We start from the raw sequence: 12,869 nt of genomic DNA, 5'->3' as shown, positions 1-12,869 counted from the left end.
GACTGCACCCATGCATGCAGGATGGTTGGCTAGTTAATGGCACAAGGTCAAACCTTATCAACGGTAATGTTGATATGCCACAGCGTGCGTCTTGATTTTCTTTTCTTTTCTTTCTTCTCCCCTGGCACGCAGAAGAGAAGAAGATCATTCGAAATGGCTGGCACATGCATGGCTTCTGTATGTAGTATGATGCGCGCATCCAAGGTCCACTTCACCGTCGTCTATATATAACACACGTCCAGTTCGCCGGCGGCACAGTGTGTGCTCTCCACTCTCTGTGGATCGAGGATCCCCCGGTTCGCCATGTACGCGCTGAGACATATCCTCGGCTTCTTTCTGGGAGCGGCGATCACGGCGGCCTTTGTGGTGCTATTGCTGCCGCCTTCTCCTTCTCCTTCTCCTTCACCGTGCTCGTGCGGTGGCACGCCGCCGGCAGATCACAAGCTGGCGTCCTCGGACCAAGCTGCTCTCAATAAGCTCGATACGGTAAGTTTATGTTCCTTTCGCTTCTTCTTTCTCATTGTTGATTTGGTTCCCCCAAAATTAATCTGCATGCACCGTCAGAGCGCTGAACCTGCGCTAGCTAGCTGCAGGGGGTGAACAATGCTGCACGGGAACGGGAAGAGGACGACGACGACGACGAGAAGCTGGCGGAGCTGCTGCGGAGCGCGGCCATGGACGACAACACCATCATAATGACCTTCACGAACGAGGCGTGGACGGCGCCGGGGTCGCTGCTGGACGTGTTCCTGGAGAGCTTCCGCATCGGCGTCAGGACGGAGCCGCTGCTGAAGCACCTGGTGATCGTGGCGGTGGACGGCAAGGCGTTCGAGGGGTGCCAGCGCGTGCACCCGCTCTGCTACCGCCTGGCGGCCCCGGCGGCGGCGGCGGACTCCGCGGCGGAGAAGCCGTACAACACCCCGGGCTACCTGGACATGATGTGGGTGCGGAACAAGTTCCAGGCGCGGGTGCTGGCGCTGGGGTTCGGCTTCGTGTTCACCGACGTGGACATTGTGTGGTTCCGGAACCCGCTGCTGCGCATCCCGGTGGGCGCCGACATCGCACTCAACTGCGACTGGTTCTACGGCGACAACCCCTACGACCTCAACAAGACGGCCAACGGTGGGTTCCTCCACGCCAAGCCGCGGGCGCGGACGCTGGCCTTCTTCGCGGACTGGTACGCGGCGCGGACCCGGTACCCGGGGGAGCACGACCAGTTCGTGTTCGACCAGGTGAAGCACGAGCTGGCGGCGCGGCACGGCGTGACGGTGCAGTTCATCGACACCGAGTACCTCAGCGGGCGGTGCGAGCCCCGCATGGACTTCCGGAAGCTGTGCACGTTCCATGCCAACTGCATCATCGGGCTGCAGTACAAGCTCGAGTATCTCACCGGCGTGCTCGATGAGTGGAAGCGGTTCAAGGCCCAGGAGGAACTACTCGGCACCAACAGCACCACGCTCACTTACTGACATTCTCTCTTTGGTCGCTTGCCAATACTCTCGAAATAATCTGAGCGAGAACTAGTTGGCTGAAGAAAAAAATCGGCTTCAGTTGACTTTCTATACCGTTGGATTAAGATCCAATGGCCGCCCTACTTTTGATCTGGTCTTCCTCTCCCGGCCGTTAACCTCAGGCTTGCCTCTCTCCTTCGGGTGTGACGGTCCTGTCAAGCCTCCCCCTTGTCCCCGTCTGAGAGAGACTCGTTGTCTCCGGTTTCACCTCTCTTGTATCGTCACCGATTCCATTTTCAGGTTCTCAAGAGACCTTGCCCTTCGAAGAGCTTCCACACATCCGTTCTTTCGTGCTTGTCAAAGATGCATGAAAGCATATCAACTCTTTATACAAGGGAAGCTTGAGTATTTAACACTTTAACTTCGAAGTCATTCTAGATGAAGCCGATGCTCTTGAAAAATAAATCCTATGCGACCTGTGTCGCACATCCTCATCATGAGACACTCTCCAGCGGAGGAAAGTTGACATAAACCACTCAAAGTAGGCAAACTTATTAATTCTTCAAATCCAGTAACAAATCACTAATCTTGTTCCTTCCATCTCTCCTGTCAGATCGGCTCCATGTGCAAGATGCGGCCTGAAGAATGTAGACGGCGGGGGAGTTGTACGGTTGCCATGGACGGAGTACCGGTGGGGAAGCGACGACGGAATGAGCAGACAAGCTGCGCCTGAAGGACGAGCTGCCGGTGCACTGTACGGTGGGGGAGACCAATGGCGAGCCGTGGCCGCTGCCGTGGCGAGCGAGCTCGAGAAGCACCTGAAGATCAAGTTGTCGGGGCGCAGAGGAACGTCGGGGAGAGCAGTCGAGGCGGCAGCGGCTGCAATGGCGAGCAGCGGATAAAAAAAAGGGATTTCGTAGGGCGGCTGGAAGTTTGGACTTCCGCAAGCTGTGCACGTTCCACGCCAACTGCATCATCGGGCTGCAGTACAAGCTCGAGTATCTCGCCGGCGTGCTCGATGAGTGGAAGCGGTTCAAGGCCCAGGAGGAGCTGCTCGGCACCAACAGCACCACGCTCACTTACTGACATTCTCTCTTTGGTCGCTTGCCAATACTCTCGAAATAATCTGTGCGAGAACTAGTTGGCTGAAGAAAAAAATCGGCTTCAGTTGACTTTCTATACCGTTGGATTAAGATCCAATGGCCGCCCTACTTTTGATCTGGTCTTCCTCTTCCGGCCGTTAACCTCGGGCTTGCCTCTCTCCTTCGGGTGTGACGGTCCTGTCAAGCCTCCCCCTTGTCCCCGTCTGAGAGAGACTCGTTGTCTCCGGCTTCACCTCTCTTTTATCATCACCGATTCCATTTTCAGGTTCTCAAGAGACCTTGCCCTTCGAAGAGCTTCCGCACATCCGTTATTTCGTGCTTGTCAAAGATGCATGAAAGCATATCAACTCTTTATACAAGGGAAGTTTGAGTATTTAACACTTTAACTTCGAAGTCATTCTTGATGAAGCCGATGCTCTTGGAAAATAAATCCTATGCGACCTGGGTCACACATCCTCATCATGAGACACTCTCCAGCGGAGGACAGTTGACATAAACCACTCAAAGTAGGCAAGCTAATTAATTCTCCAAATCCAGTAACAAATCACTAATCCTGTTCCTTCCATCTCTCCTGTCAGATCGGCTCCATGTGCAAGATGCGGCCTGAAGGATGTAGACGGCGGGGGAGTTGTACGGTTGCCATGGACAGAGTACCGGTGGGGAAGCGACGACGCAATGAGCAGACAAGCTGCGCCTGAAGGACGAGCTGCCGGTGCACTGTACGGTGGGGGAGACCAGTGGCGAGCCGTGGCCGCTGCCGTGGCGAGCGATCTCGAGAAGCACCTGAAGATCAAGTTGCCGGGGCGCAGAGGAACGTCGGGGAGAGCAGTCGAGGCGGCAGCGGCTGCAATGGCGAGCAGCGGATAAAAAAAAGGGATTTCGTAGGGCGGCTGGAAGTTTGGACTTCCGCAAGCTGTGCACGTTCCACGCCAACTGCATCATCGGGCTGCAGTACAAGCTCGAGTATCTCACCGGCGTGCTCGATGAGTGGAAGCGGTTCAAGGCCCAGGAGGAGCTGCTCGGCACCAACAGCACCACGCTCACTTACTGACATTCTCTCTTTGGTCGCTTGCCAATACTCTCGAAATAATCTGTGCGAGAACTAGTTGGCTGAAGAAAAAAATCGGCTTCAGTTGACTTTCTATACCGTTGGATTAAGATCCAATGTCCGCCCTACTTTTGATCTGGTCTTCCTCTTCCGGCTGTTAACCTCAGGCTTGCCTCTCTCCTTCGGGTGTGACGGTCCTGTCAAGCCTCCCCCTTGTCCCCGTCTGAGAGAGACTCGTTGTCTCCGGCTTCACCTCTCTTTTATCGTCACCGATTCCATTTTCAGGTTCTCAAGAGACCTTGCCCTTCGAAGAGCTTCCGCACATCCGTTCTTTCGTGCTTGTCAAAGATGCATGAAAGCATATCAACTCTTTATACAAGGGAAGCTTGAGTATTTAACACTTTAACTTCGAAGTCATTCTTGATGAAGCCGATGCTCTTGGAAAATAAATCCTATGCGACCTGGGTCGCACATTCTCATCATGAGACACTCTCCAGCGGAGGACAGTTGACATAAACCACTAAAAGTAGGCAAGCTAATTAATTCTCCAAATCCAGTAACAAATCACTAATCGTATTCCTTCCATCTCTCCTGTCAGATCGGCTCCATGTGCAAGATGTGGCCTGAAGGATGTAGACGGCGGGGGAGTTGTACGGTTGCCATGGATGGTGTACCGATGGGGAAGTGACGACGCAATGAGCAGACAAGCTGCGCCTAAAGGATGAGCTGCCGGTGCACTGTACAGTGGGGGAGACCAGTGGCGAGCCGTGGCCGCTGCCGTGGCGAGCGATCTCGAGAAGCACCTGAAGATCAAGTTGCCGGGGTGCAGAGGAACATCGGGGAGAGCAGTCGAGGCGGCAGCGGCTGCAATGGCGAGCAGTGGATAAAGAAAAGGGATTTCGTAGGGCGGCTGGAAGTTTGGACTTCTGGAAGTTGTGCATGTTCCACGCCAACTGCATCATCAGGCTGCAGTACAAGCTCGAGTATCTCACCGGCGTGTCTTTGAGTGGAAGCGGTTCAAGGCCCAGGAGGAGCTGCTCGGCACCAACAGCACCACGCTCACTTACTGACATTCTCTCTTTGGTCGCTTGCCAATACTCTCGAAATAATCTGTGCGAGAACTAGTTGGCTGAAGAAAAAAATCGGCTTCAGTTGACTTTCTATACCGTTGGATTAAGATCCAATGGCCTCCCTACTTTTGATCTGGTCTTCCTCTTCCGGCCGTTAACCTCAAGCTTGCCTCTCTCCTTCGGGTGTGACGGTCTTGTCAAGCCTCCCCCTTGTCCCCGTCTGAGAGAGACTCGTTGTCTCCGGCTTCACCTCTCTTTTATCGTCACCGATTCCATTTTCAGGTTCTCAAGAGACCTTGCCCTTCGAAGAGCTTCCGCACATCCGTTCTTTCGTGCTTGTCAAAGATGCATGAAAGCATATCAACTCTTTATACAAGGGAAGCTTGAGTATTTAACACTTTAACTTTGAAGTCATTCTTGATGAAGCCGATGCTCTTGGAAAATAAATCCTATGCGACCTGAGTCGCACATCCTCATCATGAGACACTCTCTAGCGGAGGACAGTTGACATAAACCACTCAAAGTAGGCAAGCTAATTAATTCTCCAAATCCAGTAACAAATCACTAATCCTATTCCTTCCATCTCTCCTGTCAGATCGGCTCCATGTGCAAGATGTGGCCTCAAGGATGTAGACGGCGGGGGAGTTGTACGGTTGCCATGGACGGAGTACCGATGGGGAAGCGACGACGCAATGAGGAGACAAGCTGCGCCTGAAGGACGAGCTGCCGGTGCACTGTACGGTGGGGGAGACCAGTGGCGAGCCGTGGCCGCTGCCGTGGCGAGCGAGCTCGAGAAGCACCTGAAGATCAAGTTGCTGGGGCGCAGAGGAACGTCGGGGAGAGCAGTCGAGGCGGCAGCGGCTGCAATGGAGAGCAGTGGATAAAGAAAAGGGATTTCGTAGGGCGGCTGGAAGTTTGGACTTCCGGAAGCTGTGCACGTTCCACGCCAACTGCATCATCGGGCTGCAGTACAAGCTCGAGTATCTCACCGGCATGCTCGATGAGTGGAAGCGGTTCAAGGCCCAGGAGGAGCTGCTCGGCACCAACAGCACCACACTCACTTACTGACATTCTCTCTTTGGTCGCTTGCCAATACTCTCGAAATAATCTGTGCGAGAACTAGTTGGCTGAAGAAAAAAATCGGCTTCAGTTGACTTTCTATACCGTTGGATTAAGATCCAATGTCCGCCCTACTTTTGATCTGGTCTTCCTCTTTCGGCCGTTAACCTCAGGCTTGCCTCTCTCCTTCGGGTGTGACGGTCCTGTCAGGCCTCCCCCTTGTCCCCGTCTGAGAGAGACTCGTTGTCTCCGGTTTCACCTCTCTTTTATCGTCACCGATTCCATTTTCAGGTTCTCAAGAGACCTTGCCCTTTGAAGAGCTTCCGCACACCCGTTCTTTCGTTCTTGTCAAAGATGCATGAAAGCATATCAACTCTTTATACAAGGGAAGCTTGAGTATTTAACACTTTAACTTCGAAGTCATTCTTGATGAAGCCGATGCTCTTGGAAAATAAATCCTATGCGACCTGGGTCGCACATCCTCATCATGAGACACTCTCCAGCGGAGGAAAGTTGACATAAACCACTCAAAGTAGGCAAACTAATTAATTCTTCAAATCCAGTAACAAATCACTAATCTTGTTCCTTCCATCTCTCCTGTCAGATCGGCTCCATGTGCAAGATGCGGCCTGAAGGATGTAGACGGCGGGGGAGTTGTATGGTTGCCATGGACGGAGTACCGGTGGGGAAGCGACGACGCAATGAGCAGACAAGCTGCGCCTGAAGGACGAGCTGTCGGTGCACTGTACGGTGGGCGAGACCAGTGGCGAGCCGTGGCCACTACCGTGGCGAGCGAGCTCGAGAAGCACCTGAAGATCAAGTTGCCGAGGCGCAGAGGAACGTCGGGGAGAGCAGTCGAGGCGGCAGCGGCTCCAATGGCGAGCAGTGGATAAAAAAAGGGATTTCGTAGGGCGGCTGGAAATTTGGACTTTCGGAAGCTGTGCGCGTTCCATGCCAACTGCATCATCGGGCTGCAGTACAAGCTCGAGTATCTTACCGGCGTGCTTGATGAGTGGAAGCGGTTAAAGGCCCAGGAGGAGCTGCTCGGCACCAACAGCACCACGCTCACTTACTGACATTCTCTCTTTGGTCGCTTGCCAATACTCTCGAAATAATCTGTGCGAGAACTAGTTGGCTGAAGAAAAAAATCGGCTTCAGTTGACTTTCTATACCGTTGGATTAAGATCCAATGGCCGCCCTACTTTTGATCTGGTCTTCCTCTTCCGGCCGTTAACCTCAGGCTTGCCTCTCTCCTTCGGGTGTGACCGTCCTGTCAAGCCTCCCCCTTGTCCCCGTCCGAGAGAGACTCGTTGTCTCCGGCTTCACCTCTCTTTTATCGTCACCGATTGCATTTTCAGGTTCTCAAGAGACCTTGACCTTCGAAGAGCTTCCGCACATCCGTTCTTTCATGCTTGTCAAAGATGCATGAAAGCATATCAACTCTTTATACAAGGGAAGCTTGAGTATTTAACACTTTAACTTTGAAGTCATTCTTGATGAAGCCGATGCTCTTGGAAAATAAATCCTATGCGACCTGGGACACACATCCTCATCATGAGACACTCCCCAGCGCAGGACAGTTGACATAAACCACTCAAAGTAGGCAAGCTAATTAATTCTCCAAATCCAGTAACAAATCACTATCCTGTTCCTTCCATCTCTCCTGTCAGATCGGCTCCATGTGCAAGATGCGGCCTGAAGGATGTAGACGACGGGGGAGTTGTACGGTTGCCATGGACGGAGTATCGGTGGGGAAGCCACGACGCAATGAGCAGACAAGCTGCGCCTGAAGGACGAGCTGCCGGTGCACTGTACGGTGGGGGAGACCAGTGGCGAGCCGTGGCCGCTGCCGTGGCGAGCGAGATCGCGAAGCACCTGAAGATCAAGTTGCCGGGGCGCAGAGGAACGTCGGGGAGAGCAGTCGAGGCGGCAACGGCTGCAATGGCGAGCAGTGGATAAAGAAAAGGGATTTCGTAGGGCGGCTGGAAGTTTGGACTTCCGCAAGCTGTGCACGTTCCACGCCAACTGCACCATCGGGCTGCAGTACAAGCTCGAGTATCTCACCGGCGTGCTCGATGAGTGGAAGCGGTTCAAGGCCCAGGAGGAGCTGCTCGGCACCAACAGCACCACGCTCACTTACTGACATTCTCTCTTTGGTCGCTTGCCAATACTCTCGAAATAATCTGTGCGAGAACTAGTTGGCTGAAGAAAAAAATCGGCTTCAGTTGACTTTCTATACCGTTGGATTAAGATCCAATGGCCGCCCTACTTTTGATCTGGTCTTCCTCTTCCGGCCGTTAACCTCAGGCTTGCCTCTCTCCTTCGGGTGTGACGGTCCTGTCAAGCCTCCCCCTTGTCCCCGTCTGAGAGAGACTCGTTGTCTTCGGCTTCACCTCTCTTTTATCGTCACCGATTCCATTTTCAGGTTCTCAAGAGACCTTGCCCTTCGAAGAGCTTCCGCACATCCGTTCTTTCGTGCTTGTCAAAGATGCATGAAAGCATATCAACTCTTTATACAAGGGAAGCTTGAGTATTTAACACTTCAACTTCGAAGTCATTCTTGATGAAGCCGATGCTCTTGGAAAATAAATCCTATGTGACCTGGGTCGCACATTCTCATCATGAGACACTCTCCAGCGGAGGACAGTTGACATAAACCACTCAAAGTAGGCAAGCTAATTAATTCTCCAAATCCAGTAACAAATCACTAATCCTATTCCTTCCATCTCTCCTGTCAGATCGGCTCCATGTGCAAGATGTGGCCTGAAGGATGTAGACGGCGGGGGAGTTGTACGGTTGCCATGGACGGAGTACCGATGGGGAAGCGACAACGCAATGAGCAGACAAGCTGCGCCTAAAGGACGAGCTGCCGGTGCACTGTACGGTGGGGGAGACCAGTGGCGAGCCGTGGCCGCTGCCGTGGCGAGTGATCTCGAGAAGCACCTGAAGATCAAGTTACCGGGGTGTAGAGGAACGTCGGGGAGAGCAGTCGAGGCGGCAGCGGCTGCAATGGCGAGCAGTGGATAAAGAAAAGGGATTTCGTTGGGCGGCTGGAAGTTTGGACTTCCGGAAGTTGTGCACGTTCCACGCCAACTGCATCATCAGGCTGCAGTACAAGCTCGAGTATCTCACCGGCGTGCTCGATGAGTGGAGGCGGTTCAAGGCCCAGGAGGAGCTGCTCGGCACCAACAGCACCACGCTCACTTACTGACATTCTCTCTTTGGTCGCTTGCCAATACTCTCGAAATAATCTGTGCGAGAACTAGTTGGCTGAAGAAAAAAATCGGCTTCAGTTGACTTTCTATACCGTTGGATTAAGATCGAATGGCCGCCCTACTTTTGATCTGGTCTTCCTCTTCTGGCCGTTAACCTCAGGCTTGCCTCTCTCCTTCGGGTGTGACGGTCCTGTCAAGCCTCCCCCTTGTCCCCGTCTGACATAGACTCGTTGTCTCCGGCTTCACCTCTCTTTTATCGTCACCGATTCCATTTTCAGGTTCTCAAGAGACATTGCCCTTCGAAGAGCTTCCGCACATCCGTTCTTTTGTGCTTGTCAAAGATGCATGAAAGCATATCAACTCTTTATACAAGGGAAGCTTGAGTATTTAACACTTTAACTTCGAAGTCATTCTTGATGAAGCCGATGCTCTTGGAAAATAAATCCTATGCGACCTGGGTCGCACATCCTCATCATGAGACACTCTCTAGCGGAGGACAGTTGACATAAACCACTCAAAGTAGGCAAACTAATTAATTCTTCAAATCCAGTAACAAATCACTAATCTTGTTCCTTCCATCTCTCCTGTCAGATCGGCTCCATGTGCAAGATGCGGCCTGAAGGATGTAGACGGCGGCGGAGTTGTACGGTTGCCATGGACAGAGTACCGGTGGGGAAGCGACGACGCAATGAGCAGACAAGTTGCGCCTGAAGGACGAGCTGTCGTGGCACTGTACGGTGGGGGAGACCAGTGGCGAGCCGTGGTCACTACCGTGGCGAGCGAGCTCGAGAAGCACCTGAAGATCAAGTTGCCGGGGCGCAGAGGAACGTCGGGGAGACCAGTCGAGGCGGCAGCGGCTGCAATGGCGAGCAGTGGATAAAAAAAGGGATTTCGTAGGGCGGCTGGAAGTTTGGACTTCCGGAAGTTGTGCACGTTCCACGCCAACTTCATCATCGGGCTGCAGTACAAGCTCGAGTATCTCACCGGCGTGCTCGATGAGTGGAAGCGGTTCAAGGCCCAGGAGGAGCTGCTCGGCACCAACAGCACCACGCTCACTTACTGACATTCTCTCTTTGGTCGCTTGCCAATACTCTCGAAATAATCTGTGCGAGAACTAGTTGGCTGAAGAAAAAAATCGGCTTCAGTTGACTTTCTATACCGTTGGATTAAGATCCAATGTCCGCCCTACTTTTGATCTGGTCTTCCTCTTCCGGCCGTTAACCTCGGGCTTGCCTCTCTCCTTCGGGTGTGACGGTCCTGTCAAGCCTCCCCCTTGTCCCCGTCTAAGAGAGACTCGTTGTCTCCGGCTTCACCTCTCTTTTATCGTCACCGATTCCATTTTCAGGTTCTCAAGAGACCTTGCCCTTTGAAGAGCTTCCGCACATCCGTTCTTTCGTGCTTGTCAAAGATGCATGAAAGCATATCAACTCTTTATACAAGGGAAGCTTCAGTATTTAACACTTTAACTTCGAAGTCATTCTTGATGAAGCCGATGCTCTTGGAAAATAAATCCTATGCGACCTGGGTCGCACATCCTCATCATGAGACACTCTCCAGTGGAGGACAGTTGACATAAACCACTCAAAGTAGGCAAGCTAATTAATTCTCCAAATCCAGTAACAAATCACTAATCCTGTTCCTTCCATCTCTCCTGTCAGATCGGCTCCATGTGCAAGATGCGGCCTGAAGGATGTAGACGGCGGGGGAGTTGTACGGTTGCCATGGACGGAGTACCGGTGGGGAAGCGACGACACAATGAGCAGACAAGCTGCGCCTGAAGGACGAGCTGCCGGTGCACTGTACGGTGGGGGAGACCAGTGGCGAGCCGTGTCCGCTGCCGTGGCGAGCGAGCTCGAGAAGTACCTGAAGATCAAGTTGCCGGGGCGCAGAGGAACGTCGGGGAGAGCAGTCGAGGCGGCAGCGGCTGCAATGGCGAGCAGTGGATAAAGAAAAGGGATTTCGTTGGGCGGCTGGAAGTTTGGACTTCCGGAAGTTGTGCACGTTCCACGCCAACTGCATCATCAGGCTGCAGTACAAGCTCGAGTATCTCACCGGCGTGCTCGATGAGTGGAGGCGGTTCAAGGCCCAGGAGGAGCTGCTCGGCACCAACAGCACCACGCTCACTTACTGACATTCTCTCTTTGGTCGCTTGCCAATACTCTCGAAATAATCTGTGCGAGAACTAATTGGCTGAAGAAAAAAATCGGCTTCAGTTGACTTTCTATACCGTTGGATTAAGATCCAATGGCCGCCCTACTTTTGATCTGGTCTTCCTCTTCCGGCCGTTAACCTCAGGCTTGCCTCTCTCCTTCGGGTGTGACGGTCCTGTCAAGCCTCCCCCTTGTCCCCGTCTGACATAGACTCGTTGTCTCCGGCTTCACCTCTCTTTTATCATCACCGATTCCATTTTCAGGTTCTCAAGAGACCTTGCCCTTCGAAGAGCTTCCGCACATCCGTTCTTTCGTGCTTGTCAAAGATGCATGAAAGCATATCAACTCTTTATACAAGGGAAGCTTGAGTATTTAACACTTTAACTTCGAAGTCATTCTTGATGAAGCCGATGCTCTTGGAAAATAAATCCTATGCGACCTGGGTCGCACATCCTCATCATAAGACACTCTCTAGCGGAGGACAGTTGACATAAACCACTCAAAGTAGGCAAACTAATTAATTCTTCAAATCCAGTAACAAATCACTAATCTTGTTCCTTCCATCTCTCCTGTCAGATCGTCTCCATGTGCAAGATGCGGCCTGAAGGATGTAGACGGCGGGGGAGTTGTACGGTTGCCATGGACAGAGTACCGGTGGGGAAGCGACGACGCAATGAGCAGACAAGCTGCGCCTGAAGGACGAGCTGTCGGTGCACTGTACGGTGGGGGAGACCAGTGGCGAGCCGTGGCCACTACCGTGGCGAGCGAGCTCGAGAAGCACCTGAAGATCAAGTTGCCGGGGCGCAGAGGAACGTCGGGGAGAGCAGTCGAGGCGGCAGCGGCTGCAATGTCGAGCAGTGGATAAAGAAAAGGGATTTCGTAGGGCGGCTGGAAGTTTGGACTTCCGCGGGGTGTGCACGTTCCACGCCAACTGCATCATTAGGATGCAGTACAAGCTGGAGTATCTCAGCGGCGTGCTCGACGAGTGGAAGTGGTTCAAGGCCCAAGAGGAACTGATCGGCACCAACAGCACCGCGCTCACTTACTGACATTCTCTCTCTGGTCGCTTGGTGTTACTCTTGAAATAATCTGTGCGAGAACTATTAGTTGTCTGGAAAAAATTGGCTTCAATTGACTTTCTGTACCGTTGGATTAAGATCCAATGGTCGACATTTTTTTGAGCAGGTCTTCCTCTTCTTGCCGTTAATCTCAGGCTTGCCTCTCTCTCCGGGTGTGACGGTCCTGTCAAGCCCCCCCCCCCTTGTCCTGGCCTGAGAGAGACTCGTTGTCTCCGGCTTCACCTCCCTTTTATCGTAACCAAATCAATTTTCAGGTTCTCAAGAGTCCTTGCCCTTCGAAGAGCTTCCACACATCCGTTCTTCCATGCTTGTCAAAGACGCATGAAAGAATGTCAACTCTTTATACAAGGGAAGCTTGAGAATTTAACGCTTGAATTTCGAAATCATTCTTGATGAAGCCGATGCCCCTGGAAAAAAATCCTATGCTACCTGGGTCGCACGTCCTCATCATGAGACACTTGACAGAAACCACTCAACACGGGCAAGCCAAAACGGCAAGCTAATTAATTCTCCAAATCTAGTAACAAATCACTAATCCCGTTCCTTCCATCTCTCCCATATGTCCGGCTTCATGTGGAAGATGCAGCCTGAGGGATGTAGATGGCGGGGGAGCTGTACGGTTTCCATGGACGGAGCGCCAGTGGGCAGCGACGATGCAACGAGCAGACAAATTGTGCCTAAAGGACGAGCTATC

General features: G+C 52.7%; 1 protein-coding gene across 1 annotated transcript; it reads left to right on the top strand.

The window, feature by feature from the left end:
• The first annotated feature begins 269 nt into the window (after positions 1 to 269).
• On the top strand, positions 270 to 1,870 carry LOC123040304 (uncharacterized protein At4g15970-like). The gene is made up of 2 exons (XM_044463188.1): positions 270 to 486; positions 594 to 1,870. The coding sequence occupies exons 1-2, from the start codon at positions 304 to 306 to the stop codon at positions 1,467 to 1,469; spliced, it is 1,059 nt and encodes a 352-aa protein (XP_044319123.1). The 5' UTR covers positions 270 to 303; the 3' UTR covers positions 1,470 to 1,870.
• The last annotated feature ends 10,999 nt before the right edge of the window (positions 1,871 to 12,869 follow it).

This window comes from Triticum aestivum, chromosome 2B, assembly GCF_018294505.1.
Source record: "Triticum aestivum cultivar Chinese Spring chromosome 2B, IWGSC CS RefSeq v2.1, whole genome shotgun sequence".
Lineage (NCBI taxonomy): Eukaryota > Viridiplantae > Streptophyta > Magnoliopsida > Poales > Poaceae > Triticum > Triticum aestivum.
Note: the sequence above shows the minus strand (reverse complement) of the source record. Positions and strands in the feature narration are given on the sequence as shown.